We start from the raw sequence: 26,283 nt of genomic DNA, 5'->3' as shown, positions 1-26,283 counted from the left end.
GTTATGTCCCGAATCATTTAAAACCTACCCTCGTCCCTGCAAATCAACAATCAGCAATACATTCTTATTCCTGTAACAAGGATATTGTTTCTGTGGGGAGCAGCAGGTAGAAAGGTGTAAAAAGCTTCCTGCAAAAATTCACTTGCAATATAGCACCAACTCATTCCAAACATAAGCTGTTGTGCTGATATTGCAAAAAGCCCACAAGAATTAGAGGGCATATACCTCTATAAATTATGTTCTGATAACTGAGGAGCAAATTTGAAATATCCCTTAATATTCAATTCCCTTTTAACAGCTCTACACAGTCATAAAATTCAGATCTTTACGAACTGTAACAAATGACCACAAATGTATTCTGGGAGGTATTTTTACCTGCACGGTGATAAAATGATGTGCAAATGTCTATAAAGGAACTGATCTCACATTTATAAAAACTGTAAAGCAAAGCACTTTATCAAAGTAAGGCCCACTGTTTTAACAAATTTATTCAAACATAGTAAATGCCATTTTAAAATCGGTATCTCAACATTTCAAGTAACTTACATAAGAACATTTTATAAATGAGTCATATTCAGCTAACAGAACTAGCCTAGCATATTGTCATCACAAGATTCCTGCTGCAGGTAAGGGATATAGGACTGAAAAACAAAACTATTACTATCTAAGATTTCTTAAACTACAAAACCTTTCCGCAACTTCAGCTGCTAATAAGCAACAGCTCTGGTTTTGCAATGAACCCTTGAACGTCACCAATATTTACAAAGAAATAATTGATAAATTAAATTAAAAACCAATGCAGGACAATCATTATGACAACACACAAAAACAATTAAGATAGTAGTGACAGGGAGGTGGGAAGAGTCTCTTCCCACCTCCCTGGTAGTGATAACCATGATTCTAATAACAGACACAAAAAAAGCAAAACAAAACAAATCACAGAAAAAAAGAGAGTGAAATGTACATAAAGCAAGTCTTGAATAATTCAACTGTACTAGTATTTGACTCATCCAAGATTTTTTTTGTTTTGTTTTTTTTGTTTTTTTGACAAATCTTGGTGCCATATTTCACAGCACTAAAATATGTCTGGTTTCCTCCCTGCAAGTTAAATGAAACAAGAACTACTTCCACACATTGTACATGTACAAATACATTTTCCTGATTGCTAAAGTTTACATCTTACATGTGTAGGAAGCTGGCAAGCATGGTTCACTGCATTTACTACAATCATGAATGTCACATTTCACAACCATTCTCATTTCTCTTCCATAACACACCCGATTAGCAATCATGGTAAAAACCTATTGTTACGCTGGATGATACAGGTTTATTGTTGCCTGGAGATTGGGGGAGAAAAATTGTGTCCATAAAATCACATTTCATTCCTTCCCTCCCTCCCCCCCCCCCCCTTGAATTAATGCCATTTTTTGTATTCACACATTGAAGCTTCACATGAGAAACAAGTATTACTGTAAAAGTGGAATTTTCATGTATTTTGCGCAACCAGAAACTGCGTGAAAATAAGGGCACACAAATGTTTTCGCTTGTTACTGGAACATGTACATGTACCACTATGTAATGTCTTGATTCCGTGGAATTAAAAACATGCAAAATTTATCTTACTCGGCAGAGCGTGAAAAGTTATTCAGACTACAATATCCACTTTTACAGTATCTTGTCAGTGAAGGCAGCTTTACAGTGGTTTGCACATGAAAAGTCATTGCTAGTTATTTTGCGTGTGTTGTTTGGAGGAATTCTGTTAAAATAATAAAAAATGACAAGCTATTGTTTGATTCCTTCAAATCAAAATAGCACTATTACAAAAACACACGAACACAATGATTAACAAGCAATGAGTATATATATATTATATATATATTTATATTCTTATCCATATAAATTAAGAAATAATCATGTAATAACATAACATTAAGATAAGAGATTATACATGTGGAAGAGCATGCACACATACATAAGATCAAAATAAAAGCCAACTATGCATGCTGATACTGATTACATGTCATTACCTGTAACAATAATTTTAAAAAAATGTATGAGTTTATAGCTAAATTGTAAAAATTATGTGGAGTGCAAACCTTTAAAAATAACAACCAAAATTTTCTCCTGATAGATCTTACAATTTGTAACTAGCAGTGAAGACTATTATTCCAAGCTACAGATAAATATATACAAAGTGCTATATCAAAGAATTAAGGGCGGGGGGGGGGGGGGGGGGGTGTAGAGTGGATCCTGATTATCTAGAGCAATAATGTACAGAACACAACACTCAAATAGGAACATCAAGAAAGATAATTAAATGTGACACTGACATGAAGGTTGTGAAAGCATAAATACCACACATAACCAAAGTTTGTTGCCACTTATTTGGTGAACTATTTCGTATTAACATTACGATACGTGAGATTGCCATTTTCTCTATTTGTCAAACATGCAAGAAATACCATGACATGATGTACACAAGTTTACAAAACATTGCAGAGTTGAAGGCTTTTGTTGACTTTAATACACTATTTATTTATTCATTTTTTTTTTCATTTCTAACAATACTGGTCCCAACATAAGACAAAGCATTGGCATGCACATACTGAGTAGGCATAGCTGCTAGTCCTATTGATTACAATGCCTGCCCCATCATGTTCATCTCCATTCCAAGAATTCATAGTGCCTGATCAATTCAATTTTGTATCTTATGGCATGGCTTAGACAGTTCCATGTAACATTTGAGATCACTTTGTAGAGTGAATGAATAACAGGATGGACATGGCATTTCTGGTTCATTCATACCATTTATTACAATTTGATGGTGCATCCATCTACTTAATTTTCATTCCTAGAAATAGAGGAATGTTGCTTCAGCACATCAACATTCCTAAATTCCAATTTCATCAAATCTGCACATGAAATCTATAAACTCAGTCTGGAAAAGACTCACAAGGAATTTATAAATTCTCTTCACAATGGCCAGGGTTTGTTAGTGAGCCGTCATATTAAAAAGTGAAACACAGTTATGATTCCCAGAATTCTGCACATCTTGTCTCTAGCACCAATCCAACTCTTGACTTCATTACTATTACCACCTGTCATGTCAATATAAGATGGACCCCCTTTATTATTCCTTTGGACAAATGATCACATTAAACAATTACACATCTCTTGCCATCCTTTTTGCCTTTGCCCTTGTTCTTCCGTGTCTCTGGTGTCAGTCGATTGATCTGTCGTACCAGGTCATAGAAGATTTCGTTGACATTTATTTTGGCCTTTGCGGATGTCTCCAAAAATGTGCTGCAAGACAAGTATAAAATAACAGTTAAAGGTAAAACATAGTTTAGATACACTTACAGTAACTCTTGATTTTTGCTCTGAATTGGACACATAATGCATAAGAAATGTGTGAAATAATGCTGCAACACTAGTATTTAAACATGATGTTAGTTGGGTAAAGACAAAAATGCAAAATATGAGCCAAAAAAGGTATGTCAACAGTATTGCAATCTGAAAACAAATTTGATTTTGGTTGCTACATAATGTTTAACCTGTTGAGGATGAGTCCCGAGTATATTCGGGCAGGTGTCTGAGGGAAATGCATGTAGTAGCAAAATCAAACCGTCCTCAACAGGCTAATAATCAATTATCCATAATCAACACATTGGGTCATAGCAGTATTCATTGAATTTCTGTGTGATGGTGACTCGCATGCACTCTGTCGGGCTAACACGACTGCTAGGGCATGATGGATCATCATTCAACATTCTACCTACCTATTTCTGAATGGGGAGGGCCCTTCAAAAAGGAAAGTTGTATGCTACGATCCAAATCATTTTACACTTTTGATCTCAAAATACTCCAAAACAATTCATTATCCTGAAAGATCATGTCAGCCGGAGAAGCCTTTTGATATACAAATTGAAATCATGGAAAATGAATTCTGAATTTTAAGAATTTAAAACTTTGCAATGGATTATCCAATTTTCCTCAAACTTTGTGATGTGATCTACTAATATTGCTGCATTCACCCAATCCAAGGTAAGGTGGAATTTCATCATATTGTTCATATACTGTATGTATATTGAGATATATTTACAAGGATACTGTCATAAGTTTTAATAGTGTGCTAGGTCCTATGGAGGATAACCATTGAATTTTCTTGTACTTTTTGCATATTATGCTTTGGTAGCACCAATAAGATTTGAATAACACATTTATAGAGGGAGTGCCTACAAATTCATATCCAAGGTTTTATATGTTCACACCTCAGATATGCTATCTTTAAACTCACCAGCCACTGAACTGCCTAGCAAGGCTCCCTCCCTGGTCCTTGCCAACCACTCTCTCATCTTCCAAGTCACATTTGTTGCCTACAAGTACCATGGGAACCTTCAGAGCAAATGAATGAGTGAAGAAAAAAAAAGTAGTTACCACACAATAAAGAACAGAAAGCCATTAGTTTCTGCATCTGCTATAGATACATTTTCAACTGCAAATATCTACATGCTGTAAACACCATTATCATGTGGAAAATGTATGGCTGTTATTCAGAAAGAAAAAAAGACTGACATTTTAGATGTAACATTAAGCACTAACAACCTCTCAAGTTTGAATTCACATTCTCTTTAAAGATCACTTCATAATAAACCATTAAGAATATCAAAACATGCTGAGTAAAACTGCTGTGAATTGGTGATTATACTCTGACATTAATTTTTTTCCCCTCATTTTTTTCTGCTGATATTCTAAAGTTGTTTTGGTTTTTCTTTTCTTTAAATCATTGATGAACATTGATGGTATACACATACATGTTTTGCCACAATGTCACAAATTGAATTTAACTTTGCTACCCACAGAATGAGATTCACATTCATGAGCGATCTAAACTTGCATAACTAAACAGTGCAAAACCATCCAGCCCTTGGCATTCAAACTGAACACACACTGTGCATTCTCCCATCATCAACCAATGCATTTCCATTTGGGTAGGTTCTCAGTTTGTGGAATCAGCTTTCACAGTATACAGTCTAAGCTCTAATAGCACATATGGCCTATGACTTACATCTTCTGTGTCTTTGACTCTGAGAATCTGCTCTCGTAAATCGTGAAGGTCGTTAAATGTGGATTGTGCTGTGATGGAGTAAACCAACACAAAGCCCTGACCATTCTTCATGTACAGATCACGCATGGCTGTGAATTGTTCCTGCAGGCAAGAAGGGAAGATGAAAATGTACAGAAGATATGATTCATGACTGACATGGTGGCTGTCAATTTACAATGAATCCTGTTAATCTTGTTAGCAAAATCATTACTTAATGTCAACACATTTATAGGCACTAACAAGAGTCTTTCAATAAATAGAACACAAATTCATGTCTGTGACTTTTAACACTTCATAAAGATACTCATCACAATGCAATGTACACTAATAATACATTGTCATGAAAACTAAAGTGATAAAAATGAAATAATATACAAACTTCGAAAAATGGAGGGACCCGCTAAAAAGACAAAAGCAGGGTCAAGCAAATATCAGAACATTGCAGGGAAAAGATTCGATTCAGACCACTACCACTGAAACACACATTGTACATGTACCTGTGCACCTCTAAATATTCTTTACACATTCTGTTGTTAAAACCACATTCATTACTAAGAAGAAATTATATTAGATTTCTACAAACAGATGTGAACAACTAGATCATATAACTGCAATGATGTTCCTTTTCATGCTTGTATCAGTATGTATGTGTGATGGTGTATCAAGTTAGTTTCTCAAGGAAATGCTGGTATATCAAAACAAATGAATCAATACCAAAGACCAAAATGGAAAAAGAATAAATCTGTGGAATTAAGTCCAAGCTAGTACTATAAATGATCATGAGTTTCCATCCAATGTCTCTAGTTGACGCTTAACAGCGTGTTTCATAACGTATGCATTATGCGGACATGTCACTAGCATTGATAAAGAATATCACATTTCCTCTACTTCCTGTTAGCACCAGTGTAACTTCCGCTCTAAACAACACTTTGAACAGTCCAGCTTGGTTTTAATGCTTGCCAAGACAGTAAGCGGAGGTATAATTGCATTTGTACAGCAGTTTTAGAAATACCAGAAGGGATTTTTTTTTTTTCATATGGACAACCCAGCCTTTAGGATGAACTCATTGCTAATCTAGACCATACTTACTGTGCCTGCTGTATCTAGAATTTCCAACATGCATTGCTGTCCATCAACTTCCACTTGCTGTCAAAAAAAAGAAAACAAGAATATGAATACAATAGCATTGTTCAGTTTCAATTGTCACATGAAAAATCTTCATTTCTTATACATGGAAGCAAACCTTAAAATCACATTAAAGGGATATTTTTTTTTTCCCTCGCAAAGTTGACTACTGTAATTGTAATACATGTTATCATATATATATATATATATATGTATATATATATATATATATATGCTGAAAAGTAATCATTTTACATTTTGGGTTTAGTTGGAAAGGAGTACAGGTACAAATGTACTTTCAATAGATTTTCATCACATACTCCTGGTGTAATACTGTATGCTGGTAAGTAACCATTTAATACTGTGGCTTTAATCAGGAGGGAAATCCTGTTCAAGTCAATGTTAAAACTCGCCAAATGATAGACGCATCATGGAATGTCCTTATTACCCACAATAAAAACAGAATGGACATACCAGTAAAACTACGAAAACATGTGGGCATGCATGTGCAAATCATGTGGTCTGCCCCCTTCTTTAGGGAAACTATCGATTTCAGACTGTTATGAATATGACCCCACTTTGAGTCTGTTTTAAAACAGTTATCTGTACAACATGTCAAATTAGAAAAATGCAACAGACTCTCTTTTTAAATCAACATGATCAACAGCCAATAGATAAGCCCCAACTTATATCTATAGGATCATTTCAAAATTGCCTTCAAAGCCCAGGAAAGGCATCTATATAAACTACACTGAAGGCTTAGCCTGATGTGATATCTGCATGTATACTAGTATACCCATTCATCTGAACAGACTGTGTATCTTGAAGGGTACATGTTTTGAGACTGATCATAGAAAGTGTCCACTACTATGTCTGCACTATCCCAAATGCTTAAGGCATAATTTACCATTTGCAGATGAAACAAAAACCCGGCATTAGTGCTTCAAAATAGTTCTAAAATGTGAGTTAGGGATAAAAACAACCAATGTAAAAATTTGAACCAGTATATATACACAATGTGAACTATTGTTCTGAACAATAGTTATTTGATAAAAATGTTTCCAGACTAAACCCTCTACAGTTATGGTTTACTGAGAAAAATAGTGATATCTCCTTTTATATTTTAGGCTTCATTGCAAAAGTTTTATAATGGTAGGATGTTTTGTGATATAATCTGCATCAAAAGTGATATCTTGAAAATTTTTTAAATCACTGCCCCCAAAGGTAAACAGGACCTTTAAAGGTAGGGAATCCCATTTGCATGCCTTAAATGAAGAGTTGTATAAATACAGTGGTATGTGGAAGAGAGTATCATTGTAGAAACTCCCATAAAGTATTGAAAGTGGAAGGTAACATTTAGTACATTTTTATTGACCGTTAGATTTTGAATTGAATTTTTTTCGGGGCTCACCGTAAATTCCAGTACATTACTAGGCTACCTTTGCAGACCCATGCACTGCATGTGTGTCCATCATGTATATTTTGTGAAGAAAGTTCATCAAAACTTACAAACATTTCTATATAAATCTTGCCACACACTCTATATGCTATTACATCAGCTCTTATACTTTTAGATTTGTGTTTATAGATAAAAAAATACAGAAGACTGCAACAAAAAGGCTTTAGTGTGGCTGACACACAGAACTACTGAGTAGTTGAGTTTTGTGCATTATTCAAATTGTTGACTTCCAAATTTCTCAGCAGTGGCCTAAACAAGTCCCCTGAGGTTCATATTTAATGTTTTGCTGCATTTTGGGAGGTCTGTAAAAGGTATCCCCTACCTTTAATAGTCTCTGTAACAGGAAATTCACATGCCAGCAACTGAAACAATGTGGGAGGAATATTATGTTTTCTTTCTTGTAAGTTCAAGGCAGTGAATGTGGTAAATGAAATATGCCATCTATGCCTGCAAACATTTTCTCCATACAAATTTGTAGTTCCAATGCATTTAAAACTTTCCTTCAGGCACCCCATGACCAGATTTCTTTTCTTTCTTGTTGTTGCTTCACAAGTTTCCTGTGAACGTGGCACTCTAATGCCCTAGAAACTTGCATACAAATACATAGTAGAATGCCCTAAGAAAAATTACGCAAACAATCATTTACATAGTTGAAGTACATGTAGCAATGTCCAAAAAACTGCAGTTCTAAGTACACCTATCATCTCAAAAGCACCTGGTGAAGTTCAAATCAAGTTAAATATTTAATAAATTTATATACCACACTGCACTGCACGTGTGTGTTGTTCCTTGCTATTTTACCAGTTGTGGCATGCTGCAGTTATTGAATTGGCATTGTGACATAATAAGCATACCACTATTCATGTTTATATGCAAGTCAGCTCTTCGCAAATAATCGTGACCACGTTTCACAATTTTTCAGAGAGAGAAAGATGAATCAAAGACACAACCGATCCCTACCCACATTTCAAAATTTTTGCAATGAGAATGGCACTGAAATATGCCCATAGTTCAAATCACTGAACATTATGAATTGGATTATCAAAATTAAGATACATAATATATAACACCAATTTCTGTTAACAATCAACTGGCATCTTTTCCTATTAATAAAGACACTAGCCCTCATAGGCAGGGAAAGTACATGTAGGAACTCTGGGATGACAAAAGGGTTCATGGTAGCAGAAACTGATATCTTGACTTGTGAAATGACACAGGTTACTCATACACTTACAAATACACCAGATAGTATACTTCTTCTATAGGCTTTTAGTTGCTGAAGTAATTGACACATTTGGTTTACAGACATTCCCAGCATTACCTTGAACATTTGAAATGAACTTAGAGTAGTTGTGAAGTACTGTATGCAATTCAGAGCCTAGAACATAGACTTCACATGTACAAAACACATGCTCACATCTGGTATATAGGATACACAGCCAGCACTAAAGATCTGCTTGAACCGTTCCAGTCACAATTTATTTCTTACGGACAGAGTGAAGGCATTCATGGAATGCTCACTGACCCATCGAGGCTGACACACAGGCCTAATGATAATAAGATGACCAGCTAGACGTACATATGTACACTCTCAGTCAGAATGCTTCTGTAAGATTTGTTCAACTCACTAGCAGTATTCAAAGAAAAATGTCATTCCATGTTCAAGCTGACTTTAGATTCATGAGTAAAATCAAACAGACCAGGAAAGTAAGCAAGTCTTGAAGAAATTTCAAAGTTGCAATTCATCCTCCTTTTTTTTTTTATTTCAAACTATATTGCATTTGATTACAATGCAGTTTAAAGAGAGAGAAAGAAATGTCATATTAAATAAGCTACAACTCAATGTCTGTTCCACAGCATCCTTTTATTTACTGATACCAGTATTATCTTGTAAGGAACTAACACAGGTGAATTTTCAATCACTGCATCTTTTGAAGTGAATTAGCACTGAAATTCTGTATGTGCAGTATATTTTGGAGTGTTCTTGTTTTCACAAATCAAGTGATTTATACATTGGTACAATTGTACATACACAAAATTAACAACTGGCAAAAATCCTTCCTTACGTTGGCGAAAAATATTGCCTTACGTAGCCAAAATGCTTTGTCCACCTTTTTCGACATGGGAAATTGAAATTGAATACATGTACATCACCGTACGATGTATAATGTACATGTCATAGAAGTGCTTTAAAGCCAAACTCAGTGTACTCTGAAGTAACTTCAACATTTTAGGACATTTAGAAATGAGTATTAGATACTTTTTCATGAAGAAATTCTGAGTTTTTATCAAAAGCTTTAATGTGCATGGTGAAATACAGAATCAATTGTGGGCCATCCTCAAAGTTAGATCTGGATCCAACTTCTCATACTAAAGTATCCAAAGCCACCCATCCTATCATACTGTACTTGCTGGATCATGTAAGAATCTCCATTAAAAGAAATGAAATAAATAAAAAAGAAATAAAAATAAAAAAATGATTTGGGTTATGGTCAATAGCACAATCAGGGTATGCAATTGTGTAACAGGGCAAAAATGAAAAAACTTGGTGAAAATGCTTTTTTTGTTGTTTGTTGTAGCTGAGTGTTCAAATTTTCATTTCATGTAAAGAAAGAGTCAAAATTTTGCATTAAACTGCGCATAAATTAGCATTTAAATTAGGGGTGTCGAATTACATTGAAATGACTAATATATTGGAAAAATTCATTAAAAAAAAGGAGAATGCTTTTTTCATCTGATATTGCTGTTAGATATTCATGATAAATATCCCTTTCATTCACCACCAGCACATAGCCATGACATATCACAAAATATGAATGAATTTCATATTTTCACTTCTCGAAATGGATGATCAATTTTGTAGGCATTATTTTGAATTCAAATAAAACCACTTTTACATATTTTATCATATTTCACTTTTGCCAAAGAGTGAAGAGGCGAAACTTTCAGGAATAGGTAACAGACATATAGTGGCCATTATTACAAATTTTTATGAAATTAGGGCTGGTAACGGAAGATATTATATTTTTCATCTAAAAAATTATCTGTACAGTTTGACCTTGAATGTGCGCACAGTATTTGGATCAATTCTCATATTTGTAAACACAGATAGAAGAGTGAATGTGAGATTTATGATGACTTGAGTTGATATCCAAGCTGTGACACTCAAACAATGACATATTAAGCCAAAATACTATGTTTTTGCTTATGATATCTTGAGAAATTGAACAAGCATTGAAATATGAACACGGAACACTTATCATATGACCTTCATGCAGTATTACATGGGCGTGTATCGGTCTTATTTATGCTCAGCAATTTGTAAAAATATAAAAAAATAAGTTCCTATTGCTCAAATTTGCTAAAATTTTCACACAATAGATTTCTACATATGTACAATTCATGGTTAAAAAAACAAGGATATTCAAATAGGGGAAAAGATTCTTTAAAGTAGTCAAATCAGGATATACCTAACTGAAAGTACTGAAAAACGGCTGCACTTATTTTACTCAGCATTTGAAAATGGCTCAAAACTCAAAACTGGCTGAACATTTATTGGCAAACAGCACACCATATTGTAGTGTGTCTTCAGTACTTTCAGGAAAAGCGAAAAAATAAGCTGTTTCTCCATGTATAGCTGTACAGCATGGGTTAAAAGGTCACAATGTCACAAAAATAAGCCAGCATTACACTCCTACCAGGATGGGACTTCAGACCTTATAACTTTCTCCAGCTGAAAGAACCACTGTTTTTTATTGCATGCAAGCAATGCCAGGAAAAAATCTATTAATTTGATACCAAACACATAGGGGTAGACTTAAAATATGGACCTCAAATCTTGATTTTACGTAAGTTGTAAAACGCTTTTTTTGACGCATTACGTGGGTTTTGGGGGACTTTTTGGTAATTAATCTTTAATAATTAACAGTAAATGAGAAGAAATTAGCTATTGTCTTACCACATGTGATTACTGATGTCTTGGCATGCTGCATGTGAATTTTTAAGTCAGTTGGTGCATTCTTTTAGAAGTTACAATTTTTTAAAGTGAGAAAGTCATGATTGCATACCCTGATTGTGCTTATCACCTTATTGCTTCCTTCATGGCCCCTTTTTCTCATGCATATTTCAGGGACTTTCATCATAATGAAAGGCTACCAGCAGTTTTTCCATGAGGTCATCTCGGAGAGCAACTACATGTATCAGTCTTTGTAGGCATGGTGAACAGGATATGCCTGCATGGAACCAGCCTGCATGGAACCAAAAATAGCTTGATACATTTGATCATATCTCCATTTCCTACATTATCCCCTTCTCAAAAAGATCACAGAAAAAAAGTGCTATCAAAACAAATAGCAAGGAAGATGTGACAGACAGAATGACACATAATATAATGCTCAAGTACAAGTCTGTCCTGAATAGATTTTGTCTGAATCATCATACATGCATACATGTTATGCAATATTTTTGTTCAAGCATGTAAAATGTGGGGGGGGGGGGGAAGTTTTTCAGGTACTATTTTTTCCTGTGATTGTCTGCAATACTACTATTCAGACATACATGTAGGCCCTATATAGCATAAAACCAGAGATCATACTCGCAGCATGAAACTTTTCAAATTGGAGCTGACGGCATTTTTTGCAGCATGAAACTTTCATACCGGTATATACTATCATGGCACTCAATGCATTGTGTAGACAAAAAAAAAAAAAGGGAAAAAAAATACAACTTTCATGTGCATTGTACTTTCAGAAAGTGAAAGTTTCATCCACACACAAAAATTCTGGGTTTACAGTACAGTGGCATTGGGAACATTCACAGTCGCTCTTCCTTATTTATTGTAAATCACTTTAGATGCACCAGGCAAGTATTGACATCGTCTTATGATAGAGTTTTATTTTGAAGTCTCAATGATACATTAACAAACACTTTTGGATACAGCTGTATGAAACCCTGAGAATGTCTATATAATTTGTCTGAACAGACTACAACAATGACAGAATATGATACTGCAGTAGTCTCTGCATAATCAGGCACTGTCGTGCAGGGCATTTCTTAACTGATTCAGTGACCGGTGTACCCGATTAACCTGACAGCATACAATGTACTTCATTCACATCACAGATACCATACACTAACTATGCACCCATCTGTATCACACACACAGCACAGTATGCTACTGTCTCACACTTGTAACGACTCAAGTCGCAAGGCAGCCTTCCCAGAAACCCCTTACTTCCTACATTTATAAGCGTTAGTGTCTGCAGCATAATTTTATAAACAATCTGCATGTACAATGTAGTCCCAACATTGTGTAAACCAACCCCATCAAGCCCCATGCACGTGTTGCTAAACATGCGTCATGCGCGGCTAGACTCCATGCTTGGCATGAAGCCATTTGCTGCCATAAATTCAACTGTCCCCATTAGTTTATGGCAATCGTACATTCAGTTTTCATGAACAGCATGAAGAAAAGGCTAGAGTCTCGGCAGAGCCAGCCTACCCTTCTTTTTTCTAAAGAGCTAGCTAGATATGTGTAGTGATTAACTTTAAAGTGTGTCACACTGTGTGTGTACTGTAAAACAAGATCTATTCGCGACATGAAATTTTCGTGAATTGGAGCCAACGGCCTTTTTTCGCAGCATGAAATTTTCGCGGATTGCCACTGGCATTCAATGCATATAATGTAGACAAGAACTTTCGCGTGCATTTCAATTTCCTGAATCTTGGCGCTCACGAAATTTGTGAAATTAAAATGCACCCAAACATTCCTTGTTTTACAGTAGTTTGGGTAGAGTGTGGTATTCATTGCTGAAAGGGTTGCACACAGCATGCTTGTTACATAATGCGTCTACCTGTAGTGATATGGCGAGCCGATCGTACACTGCACATCAAACATGCTGAAACGTAAACCTATAAGCACTCTAATGCCTGTAAGCACCTCACAGTTTCTTCAACATTTACTGTACGTTTCTGTGGAAAACTATAAAAAGTAACTAGGTTTGTTTGGAAAATTTCTACCAACTTAATCAAAATGGCTACTTGATCATCAGGCAAATACAACATGCATTGGAACTTTTGTTCTGCCTGTAGAACCCAATAAAGTGGTACCTAATTATGCAGGCCCATACTACTCTTCTTGGCTTCTGCCTTTAGCACAGCACAATTTCACTTATTGTTAAAGTTGCTACGTATGTAAGTATAGTAAATTGCCTGAGGGAATTTGCATGGACCTGCTTACACACTGAATATTTTAAAAAGCTTGCAAATTGCTTGAAACTGATGAGACCATCCTTGGGCTTTTGTCAGACTTGCCTCATTAAGTTTGACCTCTACTGACCACATCTGCTTAATTTGAGGATACTTTCTCTTGGCTCTAGAACACCCGCAGGTGAGCATTTAGCAGACAAGCCTTGAAGGTCTTTCTGTATGGTTGTCAAGTAAATGACAGAAACTCATACATCGTATTTATATAAATGGGCAATTCCAGCGTTACGAACATTACATTCAGTCAGAGAATTTTTTCTGTGACTTTGTGGGCTAACTTCACCAACTCAGCACAATCAGTCTGAAACCATTCATGGTTTATTCTAACCTACTCGTCCTGAAGTGCTAACAGTCTGAGTTTTGATTAACATCATTTGCTAAGTATTACACAAAATGTTTGCTGTTACAGACATTTTTTTTTTGTTGACATGATTATTAAACCTCCATGTGGATGTGCTGAAATAGTCTGAATTGGTGCATTAAGTACAAGAAATTTTCTTCTGAAATGAGTGTTCAGGTCCTGTTTAAGATGCAGATTGATAACTGTGTACAACAGATTTAGCATTTCTCTAAAGGTTCACAAATGCAGCGTTACAGTTTGTATGAACATTACATTTTTAGTGTCACACACATTATAACTTTGTCCACTTTTTACAGTCCAAATATTCATACTTCGACACAGCTCTTATCTAAGGCTAATAATAGTGGGGGTTTTTTGGTCCATAAACTACTTTGAAATAAATTCTGAAGTGTTGATGAATATGGAATAAAGGAAGTCAAAGATTGTGTTTTTACAAAAAATATCATAAATATTGCCCCAAAATATTGTTTGTTTGCTTTTTTAAATGCCTAAATGTACTTCAATTGTATCAAAATATCACTCAAATGCTAAAACTTGATTTCTAGCATTTGATACTTAAATTGTCTCTGTACAAGTACGGTCAAACCTGCCTTAGCAGCCACCTGTCTATAGCGACCACCTGTCTGTAGCAGCCACTGAAAAATCCCCCCCCCCCCCCGAGAAAAACCCTGTTAAAGACCCTATATATAGCGGCCACCTGCCTAACGCGGCCAGCGGCCACAAATTTTGTTTCCTGTGGTAGATTTTGACCTGCCTATAGCGGCCAAAAACCCAATGGAGCCGTAGCCGAGCCGATAATTCAGCGTGTTTTTCTGCTTTGTAGCCGTGTGGGCAATGTTCAGTGATTGCCACCGCTGCTAAATGCATGAAACACACGGTGTGTGCATTTAACGTACACACATACATGTACATGTAAGGATAAAACAATGATATATGTAAGGCCTACATGAAAGCAATGCACACAAAGTTGGATTACCTGCCTATAGCGGCCACCTGTCTATAACGGCCATGTTTTCTGTCTCCCTTGGGTGGCCGCTATAGACAGGTTGACTGTAGCTCGTTCAAATTATTGCAGATTTATGATTTCTAGGAAAAGCATCATTTTTCGTGGAATTGCCTAGATACTGCATAAACAGTGTTGCCCTCTAGTGACAGTTATCAAAACGCATTCAGAGTACACAGGCATCCAAAATGTTAATTTCACTTTTCAGCTTGTGTGCTTTAAGAAGCCTTTATCAATGGGATAATTATAAGAAAGCATCAATGGTGAAATCAGACCAAAATTATACCATTCATAGGAAAGTCATAACTATCAAATATTGTTAAATCGGGATACAAGAATCTAATCAACATGGCAGAAGAGCTGTCTCTATCATGAATCTGTATTTTTGGGTAATATTACTCGGGTAAATGAAGTGTTACCACCAAAGCATACATTGCTGTACATACATTCTCCTCAGTCTGAGGGGTGGAACATTCATTTTCCTTTACGACCTTCTCAAGACATGCAGTACTTTGTTTGTCATAACCACTTTGGTGTAATGTGATACTGTGGTCTTGAACCAGAGCCTGTAAGGTTTGTATTCCTCTGTTTCCCAGTGGCTTTAATTTCTTCTTGCCGCATGCCCATACCATACCTTAATATGTGTCTGTTTTGAATGAAATTTCCACCGTTATCATTGATTCTTTCTCTCTCTCCCTCTTTGATAGCTAAATGAACTGATTGAAATATGTGCAGAATCATGTTTCCCATAAATTGTTTCCTCCAAATCCAGAATGGTCAGGAGGTTCGCATGGATGAATTTACAACTGCCTTGAATTGTTGCATGTTTGACTGACTGGCCATGACGTTGGCGACACAGCAATTCAATGGAATGTCATATGTAGTTTGAGTTCAGTGAGGAGACTATTTCAGCATCTGAGCAGCCTGTAATGCTTAACATGACCAGAAACATGTTGCACAAACATAAAATGATATTTTGATATCTACCTTGAACAAACGGTGATTTCACTTGCTTCATTATGCCAACTAGATAGAATACATCTTTTTTTTTTTTTAAGTCAGGAAGGCACTCAGAAAAGTTAAAAACAAAACACTATGAAATTATCTGAAAAAAAAAAAGTATCATATCCCATGAAAGTCTAGTTTTCGCAAAGTTTGTCGCTGTATATTTGTATTGAAGCTTCATTCTAGTTTTAGATCACATCCACTGACTTACACGGAAACATTGCTGAAAACCAATCAGAATATTGAAATACGAACCTCTTAATCTGTTGTGCTTTGTGGTTCCCATTTCGCCTCATAAATTGATCTGTAATACTTGCAGGTCTATACATTTTTAATGTCCCACATTTGTGGTGTTACCATATGTCTAAGCTGCAAGAGACCAAAGTTGTATCCTTCATAATACTGTAATAAATGAGGGGAGATGGTTTGTTGTTTTCATCAAGAGTCCTCTTCTAAACTAACCTTCCTGTAGCTGTCTTCAATTGTGGGGTCATACTTCTCAACGAAGATCCCTTGTACAAACTGCACCGTCTGCAATATGAAAAAGAAAAGAAAGAAATTCATCAGCAAAAGGTGATGGATACTACAATATCATAACGTGTGATCATCATAATACAGCAAAATTAAATTTTGATTTTATGAGTTATCATTATCCATCATTCATCATTCATTTGCAAATTGAACTGGGATTTGACACAGAATGCTAATACATTTTTAAATAAATTTAATGTGTTAACACAGCTTCAAGCTTGCAGAAGTGTGGGGCAACCAAAACTACCATCTGATAGTTAATAACTCATTATGCAACATTTTGTGCACCTGACCAGAAATCAAAATTTCAAGTTAAAAGTAATGTAAAAATATACAGGCTGTATTTGGTATTCATCTATAAAAATCATCATTTTGGCAATCTCTGCTCACAGGAATTGCCAGAATTTACCACATCTGGGATGATACAAAACCATTTGCCTGCTGGCCTGTGTCAACTAACATTTACTGTTGGGCAGGTAAAATAAAATGTGTGCTTGCACACAATGTACACTACATTTTTCTTATCGATGTACATGTACGTCAGAGAGTGTTACAGCACACATTTTGTCTAAATGGAATAAATGGTAACATTCAGGAAACAAGAGACCCGGAGGTCTTGCGCTCACCTGAGTATCGCAAGTTTACCTTCCATGCATTCTTGCGGACTCTTACCTGAGAACAATGGAAACTTGGGGCAGGGGCAGCTTTGAGAGCTGGGGGCATGGTGTCCATTTGCATACTAGGGTCCATCACACTGGTAAAAATACCTGCCAAGTACATTGTACTTTATAGAAGGTTGGACTATGCTCAATCACTTCTGATTCCAGAGAAGAATATTATTGAATATTCCTTAATCTAAGAGGTTTTGGCCCCCTGGGACCCTAAGGAAAGCATGGTGCCCATTCAAACACTTCGAGATTCTATCCCCCTTGGGAATGCTACTTGCCAAGTTTGGTGAAAATCCATTATGTTGTTTTCAACAAGAAGATGACAAGTACAATTCAGGTCAGCATTTGGATCCCTCCCCCTCCCCCTGACTCCAAAGGTAGGGGGAGGGGTGGGGAGGCAGCCCGAGATCTGCAATGAACAAACTTGGAACTAAAGTCATCAATGTACAAACTCATGGTACACTGTATTAACTTTGCTTATCACTTCTGGTTCTAGCTCAGATTTGGAAATATTCCCGAATGTTGGGAGGGGGATTGGGGCCCCTAGGGGCCCCCAAGGGGAGCATGGTGCCCAGTCAATCAAATTGAGATTTTAACCCCCTGGCATCCTACCCACTTAGTTTGGTGAAAATTCATCATGGGGTTGTCAAGAAGAAGATTGAAATGTACAATTTAGGCCCCATTTTGGCATTAGGACCCCTCCTCATCCCCCCCCCCCCCCTGGCTCCCAAGGGGGGGGGGGGGGGGGCACGCCTGATTCCGCCATGAACAAATTTGAAACTACAGTCATCAATGTACTAACTCATAGTATTAACTTACACATCGCTCTATCATTTCTGGTTCTAGAAAAGAAGATTTTTTAAGATTCCCTAATTTTGTGGGGCTTAGGCCCCCCTGGGGCCCCCAGGTGGGACATGGTGCCCATTTGAACAAATATCCTCTCACCCTAGGGATGCTACCTGCCAAGATTGGTGAAAATCGGTCATGGGGTTCTCAAGAAGAAGATGAAAATGTAAATTGTTTACGCACGACGCACAATGCACGACAGATGACGCAAAACGGACGACGGGCAATCACAATAGCTCACTTGAGCCTGAAGGCTCAGGTGAGCTGCTAAATAAAGTAATCTATGATGCTCAAAGTGAGCACTGTAAAAGTGGTTGTCTAATTTGATTTCAATATTCAGGGGGTAATCAAGTAACACAAATTATGATTTAGGCTGCCTAACCAAGAGCCAATAAAAACATATCATGAGCACTACATTCAAAAATTTTGATGTTTTTTAGTTGCTTATGGAAAGAAATACAGTACCCTACATATTTTCTTCCACACAAATGTTCAGAAAGGCATCAGTCACATGTATCATTACTGTCGCTACTTTTCACTGAGCACTGGGAATGTGATATACAGCATGCACAATCATACGTTTATATAGTACAGAACATCTCTAATATCAAAGACAGCTATTGTTTTCCCCCTACGAAAGAGGAAGCATGATGAGCACTTTGCAAAGCACAAGTGCATTTCAAAACCAAAGTGAAGTACTTGTATAGCAAGTGGCATCAACATCAGTCCAGCAAAACTTCCTTTAGCATACAAACTGTATGTACAGGCTAATCCATTGTATAAAAAGGGAAAGGCCAGAAAATAATGAAACTCAATAATCGAAAGTGACCCAAAAATCAGATCATGGTAAAATCTAGAAATGTACATTGCTACACAATGCACATTTTTTGTACCTGACCAACATCAATTTGAATAGTGTATACATGATATTGATCATTCTCTTCACATAATGAAATATCTGAGGCATTGTATGTAATTCATCTGGGGACTAAAGGTCAGATCACCACACTTTCAGAGGGTACACCTTCATGTGCTACCGGTCCAACACCAACGGTACGATTAATGAGACAATACTGATCAAAATTATCGATCCCAACACTAGGTGCTAGCATCACACTACCGCGAAGTCCCAAGGAATTGCATGACGAAAACTTGAAAATGATAATCCCTAGGGGATAGTGTTAGCCAATGGGCAAAAAGTAAGTAGATCGCTAGCATAAACCAACGCTGCACACTGGCGCTGGTCCGATGGTCCATGGTCCCAGACCGTTAAAAGTCACTGTCAGGCCAGTAACTTTTCAGGAATTGCCAAAGTTACTGGTCCGACACGACCAGTAAAAAATAGCACTGGCAGAGTCAGTTGAAAGAAAAAGAGCAGCCTCAATCAGGGAGAAATAGAATGCAGTTGCATCGTTTAACAAGTTTTACGCAAGTGTTCATTTATTTGTACCGGCGCGGATTGGGCATTAGCAGTCGACGAAATGGTTGTTCGAATTCACACTCGCTTCATCATTCATAACCCCATGTGCATTGGCACTGCTCACGCACTGCCATGCAATACACGCAAAGTATGTACAATGTAACTGCTGAAATGCATGTAATTCCCCGACCCTCGTTCGTTCATTCGTTCGTTTGCTTGCGATCGGCAGTTATGCCAGCCAAGGAGTATAGAAGCGCACACATTTTGTACTCTGTGGTCATGACTTTAAATGCAAAATCCAATCCTGGCTTCGCAGCAGCCTGGCAGTGGACAAGTTAATTTACTTGTACTGATGTTTAGAAAAAGTAAAAATATATTCTTACAGGGTTGAATACATCTGATTGCATTCATTTTCATTTTACACATTATTTTCACAAAGGAATATTTTCATTCAATTCAGAATGGTCTCATAGTAGAGATATGCGCAAAAAGGACCACGAATTCAGCCCTGCCATGTATGCATGCACAAAATACGAGAGATTTTGGGAGAAAAATCATTCATGAAATCATTTCAATTGGGCACCGCTCATATTTGAGGTAGAAATCAGCCCAAAAAGGATCCTGAAGTCCGCCACTTCGTGTAAATTTTTGAACACATAATGTACAAAATGCGAAGAGATTATCATGAGAAAAATAAAGAATGCATTTTCAACCCCTTCTGGTGCATCACAAAAGACTATAGCCAAAATAATTTCAGAAATCATCACAATCCCACTGATATTTGAGGAAAAATTAAGGCGCAAAGAGGATCATGAATTCAGCCGCATCGTATACCTTTCAAGAGCGCATATGTACGAAATGTGAAGAGATTATCCTCAGAAATATAGAGAACACATTTTCAACCTCTTTTGGCGCATGCAACATAAAATATTACAGCCAAAATAATTCATTAAAAATCATCACAACCCCGCTGAAATTTGAGGAAAAAATAGGCGCAAAAAGGATCACAAATTCCGCCCTGCTGTGTAACTTTCAAGAGAAATTTTTTTTCAAAATTTCGTGAAATCCTCACAATCATGCACCGCTGATATTGGAGATAGAAATTGGCCCAAAAAGGATTGGGAATTCAGCAACTTCGTATACCTTTCAAGAACACATAATGTACAAAATGCGACGAGATTATAAGAGAAAAATAAAGAACACATTTTCAACCCCTTCTGGTGAGTGCATCACAACAGATTACAGCCAAAATAATTCACGAAATCATCACAATCCCGCTGATATTTGAGGTAGAAATCAGCCTAAAAAGGATCATGAATTCAGCCATGTCGTATACCTTTCAAGAACACATAATATACAAAATCCGAAGAGATTATCGGGAGAAAAATAAAGACTTAATTTTTAACCCCTTCTGGTGTGCATCACAAGAAGACTACAGCCGAAATCATTCATGAAGTCATTGCAATCTTGCTGATATTTGAGGGAAAAAAGGCGCAAAGAGGATTATGAATTCGGTCGTGTTGCGTACATTTCAAGAACGCATAATGAGATACAAAATGCAAAGAGATTATTGGGAGAAAAATAAAGAACGCATTTTCAATCTCTTCTGGTGCGTGCATCACAAAAGATTACAGCCAAAATAATTCATGAAATCATCACAACCCTGCTGATATTTGAGGTGGAAATAGGCGCAAAAAGGATCATGAACTCGGCCGTGTCATATACCTTTCAAGAAAGCATGTACAAAATGCGAAGAGACTATCGGGAGAAAAATAAAGAACGTATTTTCAACCCCTTCCGGCGCATGCATCATAAAAAATTACAGCCAAAATAATTAATGAATTCATTGCAATCCATCGGAGCAGTAAGAGCGTGAAATATGCAGCAAGTTAAGTAATGCATGTTTTTCTACTTGCGCTGATGTTCAGAAAAAGTAACCAACTCATTTCATACAATCTGATTTTGCTCATTATCATTTTATACTTTAATTCACAAATAAAAATTCAATTCTTTTAGAATGGTTCTATACACGAAGAAGAGATAGAGCCTGTGAACAAAGCATCACAAATTCGACCCTGCCGTGTACCTTCAAGAACACATGTATACAAGATATGGGAAGAGGTTTTCAGAAGAAAATTAAAGTCCGCATTTCAATCCCTTCTTTTTTTTTCTTCTTCTTCCCTTTTGTATCAATTCGCAAATGATTCCTTTTTATTCTTTCTTAATGAAATGATCCACACGGCTTTCTTGTTGAATAAACAAGGCAAGATAACAAAATATTAATCTGTAAGATGTGCATGGGGGGGGGGGGTTTAACAATAGTCAACAGAAAACATGAAAATTAGTTTGCAAGACTTTTAGTGCTTTTTGTTGTTGCTGTTGTTGACCAGTAAATTTTCTGATCGGACCAGTAAAAAATAGTAAAAGTAGGTATTTACTGGTCTGACAGAGAAAGGTCGGACCGGTAGAAAAAATAGGTTAGTGTGCAGCCCTGCATAAACAGTGGAGCCCGGTTCAACAGACAACATTCAACACTGAGCACAGCACCAGCAACCAGAAATACGTCATGATTTTGGGGTCAACCTCCCAACATCGACTGATTTCAAGTTCAGTTTTATCACCGGCGCTAGTGCTAAGATAGCACTAGCAGTAGCACCGAACTTGAAATCACTGATTCTATCTTCTATCTTCTTTATTCAAAATTGAAGAAGACTCATAGAGCAAGCATTTAATTTTAGTAATTTGAAGCAGACACAAAAGTTAACCTTAGTCTTACAAAACTCACCCTTTTGTACTTAAACGATACATTTTGTACCACATATTTCCATGATACTCCACAGCAAATATGAATGAAATTTGCTGAAGAATGTGGTAAATAGTGCACACACAAGAAATGTTTACATGAAACACATGTACATGCTGCTGTGTGCACATCCAAAGTATCCTCCACTTCACGATAGCACTGAAGTAAAGGCATTTTATCCAGTGAAGGAAATGTTCCTTGCCTTCATTTGCAAAAATATTACTCCTGGCAACTAGCCAAGATTGATAAGGTTCTGATGCCTCTGAAAACAGAATCAAAACAGAAGTGTTCGCAACAGCATAATTTTCCTATGAACCTTGTATTGTGTTTGATACCAATATGTGCCGGTTCTCCTGGGAAGAGTTGTAACACCTTCCTTGAGGCAATTAATGAAAGTTCTATTGATCAGCATGATAACCCACACACTGTATACGCAAAATGGGCGACAATTAATTCCCGTTCTGATGATACTTCACAAATGTGATTGATTCATCTGACTGATTGGTAATTGAATTTTTAATGTTAGTATTTTTCAATATCTATTGCTAATTTCCTGTACATTCACAATTTTTAACCAGGTAATTACGTTATGTACAACTGTAACATGCCTACCTCACAAAAGGGGTTATTTTGTGGATCAAATGAATAAAGGTTTGTTCTAATGATGCATTTGCCAAAATTATGAGACTGTTGCACCTTTTCTTATCGCAGTTTTGTGTCTGTGTGTTGTAGTGCACATGTACTTGTTGCTGTGGTTATCGGCAGGTTTGATAACTGTGCATGGTTTAGTGTAATGCCCACATACTGGGCTTCATGTTGTGTGGTTTGCATGGGCCAATATCAAGCCAACGCTCAAGAGGGAGCACCGCTTAAAAGGGAGAAAAAAATTGTCTCCCGACCCCTCCTGATTAAGCTGTGAGGACTGTAATATAATTGCTATAAAACCATCCAAACCAATCCTTTATAAGTTAATGCTGATGCTACAATGTACTGCATGCTGCTCAAGTGTTCATCACGATTAACATTCTTGCAGTTACCATCATCATCCATAATCATCAGTACAGTGTAGTTGTGAAGAATTCTTGTTTTGAGCATTGGTGACTATCCATGCTGAGATCCTAGCATAAACTGTGCCCAACAGTTTTGTTTAAAAAATAACCACACTGTGTACCATAATGATTCATGCACAAAATGTTACAAACAAGATTTATGACTGGTTATGCCATTTGAATTATGTACAGGTATCATCATGTATTACCACGTGTGCCAGTTAATGCCTTTTATTCAGACAGAAAGTCCCTCCTACTCACAAGGTCTGCTACTATTACTGTTTGTACACAATCTGCATCAGCCACCTATGTACATGCATGTGAGTAATCGCACTTGCAAACAGAGATGATGCAGTGCTCTATTGTGACATAACAATGAGGCCACTCCTGACAGCAAAGGCTGAACACTGAGCTGGCTTTTGATATCTGTGCAAAAAAGGTAAAGCAATGTCAGAAAACTTACAATGTTGGCATTCAGATAGTGTTCTTTATGGTGATACATCAAATAAATATGTGCCCTGTAGATGCCACTCTATTCTAAGTTTAAAAACTTGTGAGACTTGGCATAAACTAGATTGTAACCACACCCCCTCGGTGCAGGGAGGTGCTAGAGAAGGAGAGACAACAAGGAAAAGTAGAAATTACGTGGTGCGTAAAATATGTCCCCGCCGGAAGTAGCATTTAGTAGCAAAATGTACAATATCGGTAAAAAATCAAGGTCAAAGGTCAAAGAAGTCAAAGGTCAAAATTCTGTGTAGAAGTTTTGAAGCCCTCACCTAGTGCCATCACAAAAAGCAAACGGAATCAAAATCGGGTTAGAAATGGCGAAGGAGTAGCATTTTGTAGCCAATGTACAATATAGGTCAAAAATCAAGGTCAAAGGTCAAAGAAGTCAAAGGTCAAAATTCTGTGTACAAGTTTTGAAACCCTCACCTAGTGCCATCACATCAAGCAAACGGAATCGAAATCAGGTTAGAAATGGCGAAGGAGTAGCATTTTGTAGCAAAATGTACAATATAGGTCAAAAAATCAAGGTCAAAGGTCAAAGAAGTCAAAGGTCAAAATTCTGTGTAGAAGTTTTGGAGCCCTCACCTAGTGCCATCACAAAAAGCAAACGGAATCAAAATCGGGTTAGAAATGGCGAAGGAGTAGCATTTTGTAGCAAAATGTACAATACAGGTCAAAAATCAAGGTCAAAGGTCAAAGAAGTCAAAGGTCAAAATTCTGTGTAGAAGTTTTGAAGCCCTCACCTAGTGCCATCATATAAAGCAAACGGAATCGAAATCGGGTTAGAAATGGCGAAGGAGTAGCATTTTGTAGCAAAATGTACAATATAGGTCAAAGGTCAAGGTCAAAGGTCACGACTGAAATTCTGTGTAGAAGTTTCAAAGCTCCCATGTAGTGCTATCATATAAAGCAAACAGAACCAAAATTGGCTCATAAATGACAGAGAAGTAGCAAATTGAAGATTTTGATCACACACGGACGCACACACGGACGGACACACGGACGGACGGACGGACGGACAGACGGACGGACACACGGACGGACACACACACGTACGGAGCCCGTTTCATAGTCCCCTGCTCGAACTCGTTCGGCGGGGACAACTACTGCTCTCCTTTGAAGTCATGCGCGGCACCGCCGAGCAAGTTATGTGTTCAACTACAGGTGTTACCCATGTGCTTTGACAAAAGAGAGCATCAATAATCGGGACTAGCGCTCTCACATCTAGAAATATTTGCTCCTACTGCAATTCGCTCTCTCTTTCAATATGATGGCAACAATGAATTTGTGTACCTTGAATTGGAGCAGCGAATCAAAATCCAGTGTAAAACTCACAATTTTAACAGCAAATATTTTAAAAACGCGCTGGAACACGCTTTAGCGGAGTACTTTATTTGAAAGATCAAAATATCCCTTATTAAAAGATAGAAAATTAATATGTGGAAATGTGCGCATTATAGAAAAATATTATGTTTTTAAGAGGGCCTAATTTCATTTCATTTTCAATTTACGAATTACGAAGAAACTAGAAATACATGTTTATAATATTGAATTCTTTCCTAAACTATTCTAAATCAATTTGAGTATTTCATTTAAAATTTTGCAGTGAAATAAAGCTTGTAATTCAACTACAGGTGAAATGCGTTCTTCGTCTCCGAATTTCGTCTTGCAACTAGAGCGGTGCCGAGCATGACTTCAAAGCGTAGTGGAATGCTAGACATCCCATTGTAACGCCTTGAACTCAAACATGCGTTTGCATGAATTACGAAGAGTTGCCACTCCATCTCTGCACACCTCCCTGCTCCGTGCATGAACGAGTAGGTTGCTACGAAACTTACCCGGAGAGGGTTTTCGGTGTGTGTCTGTTCAAAACGCTACCCCTTGCTCTCTCCTGCAGTTTCCTGCAGTTTTTATCGACCGAGGCAAGGAATTTTGTTCTTCAACGCTGTCCAGACATTGTCTGGATAAGGTCTGTTAAAACAGGGCTTTATTGGGCTAAATTTCAGTATTATTTGTATAGGTTCACCTCTATTGAAACCCAAAATTACTCATACGGCAATGAGAGAATTTCCCCTTCCAATTTGATGTTCAAATTCTATCATTCAGTGGTTCTGAGGCAAGATATTCTGATTGCC

The 26,283-nt window shown here is 37.0% G+C and overlaps 1 protein-coding gene across 1 annotated transcript in view; it reads right to left on the bottom strand.

Annotated features, from left to right (window-relative positions):
* The window catches only part of LOC140246212 (ras-related protein Rap-1b), a 32,263-nt gene continuing 5,980 nt past the window's right edge, over positions 1–26,283 (bottom strand). The window contains exons 3-7 of the mRNA XM_072325662.1: positions 16,787–16,855; positions 6,197–6,253; positions 5,069–5,209; positions 4,298–4,395; positions 1–3,303 (exon numbers count right to left, since the gene is read on the bottom strand). Of these exons, the coding sequence (XP_072181763.1) occupies positions 3,156–3,303; positions 4,298–4,395; positions 5,069–5,209; positions 6,197–6,253; positions 16,787–16,855 (513 nt within the window). The 3' untranslated portion in view covers positions 1–3,155. The remainder of the gene's footprint in view (positions 3,304–4,297; positions 4,396–5,068; positions 5,210–6,196; positions 6,254–16,786; positions 16,856–26,283) is intronic.

This window comes from Diadema setosum, chromosome 2, assembly GCF_964275005.1.
Source record: "Diadema setosum chromosome 2, eeDiaSeto1, whole genome shotgun sequence".
NCBI classification, from domain to species: domain Eukaryota; kingdom Metazoa; phylum Echinodermata; class Echinoidea; order Diadematoida; family Diadematidae; genus Diadema; species Diadema setosum.
Note: the sequence above shows the minus strand (reverse complement) of the source record. Positions and strands in the feature narration are given on the sequence as shown.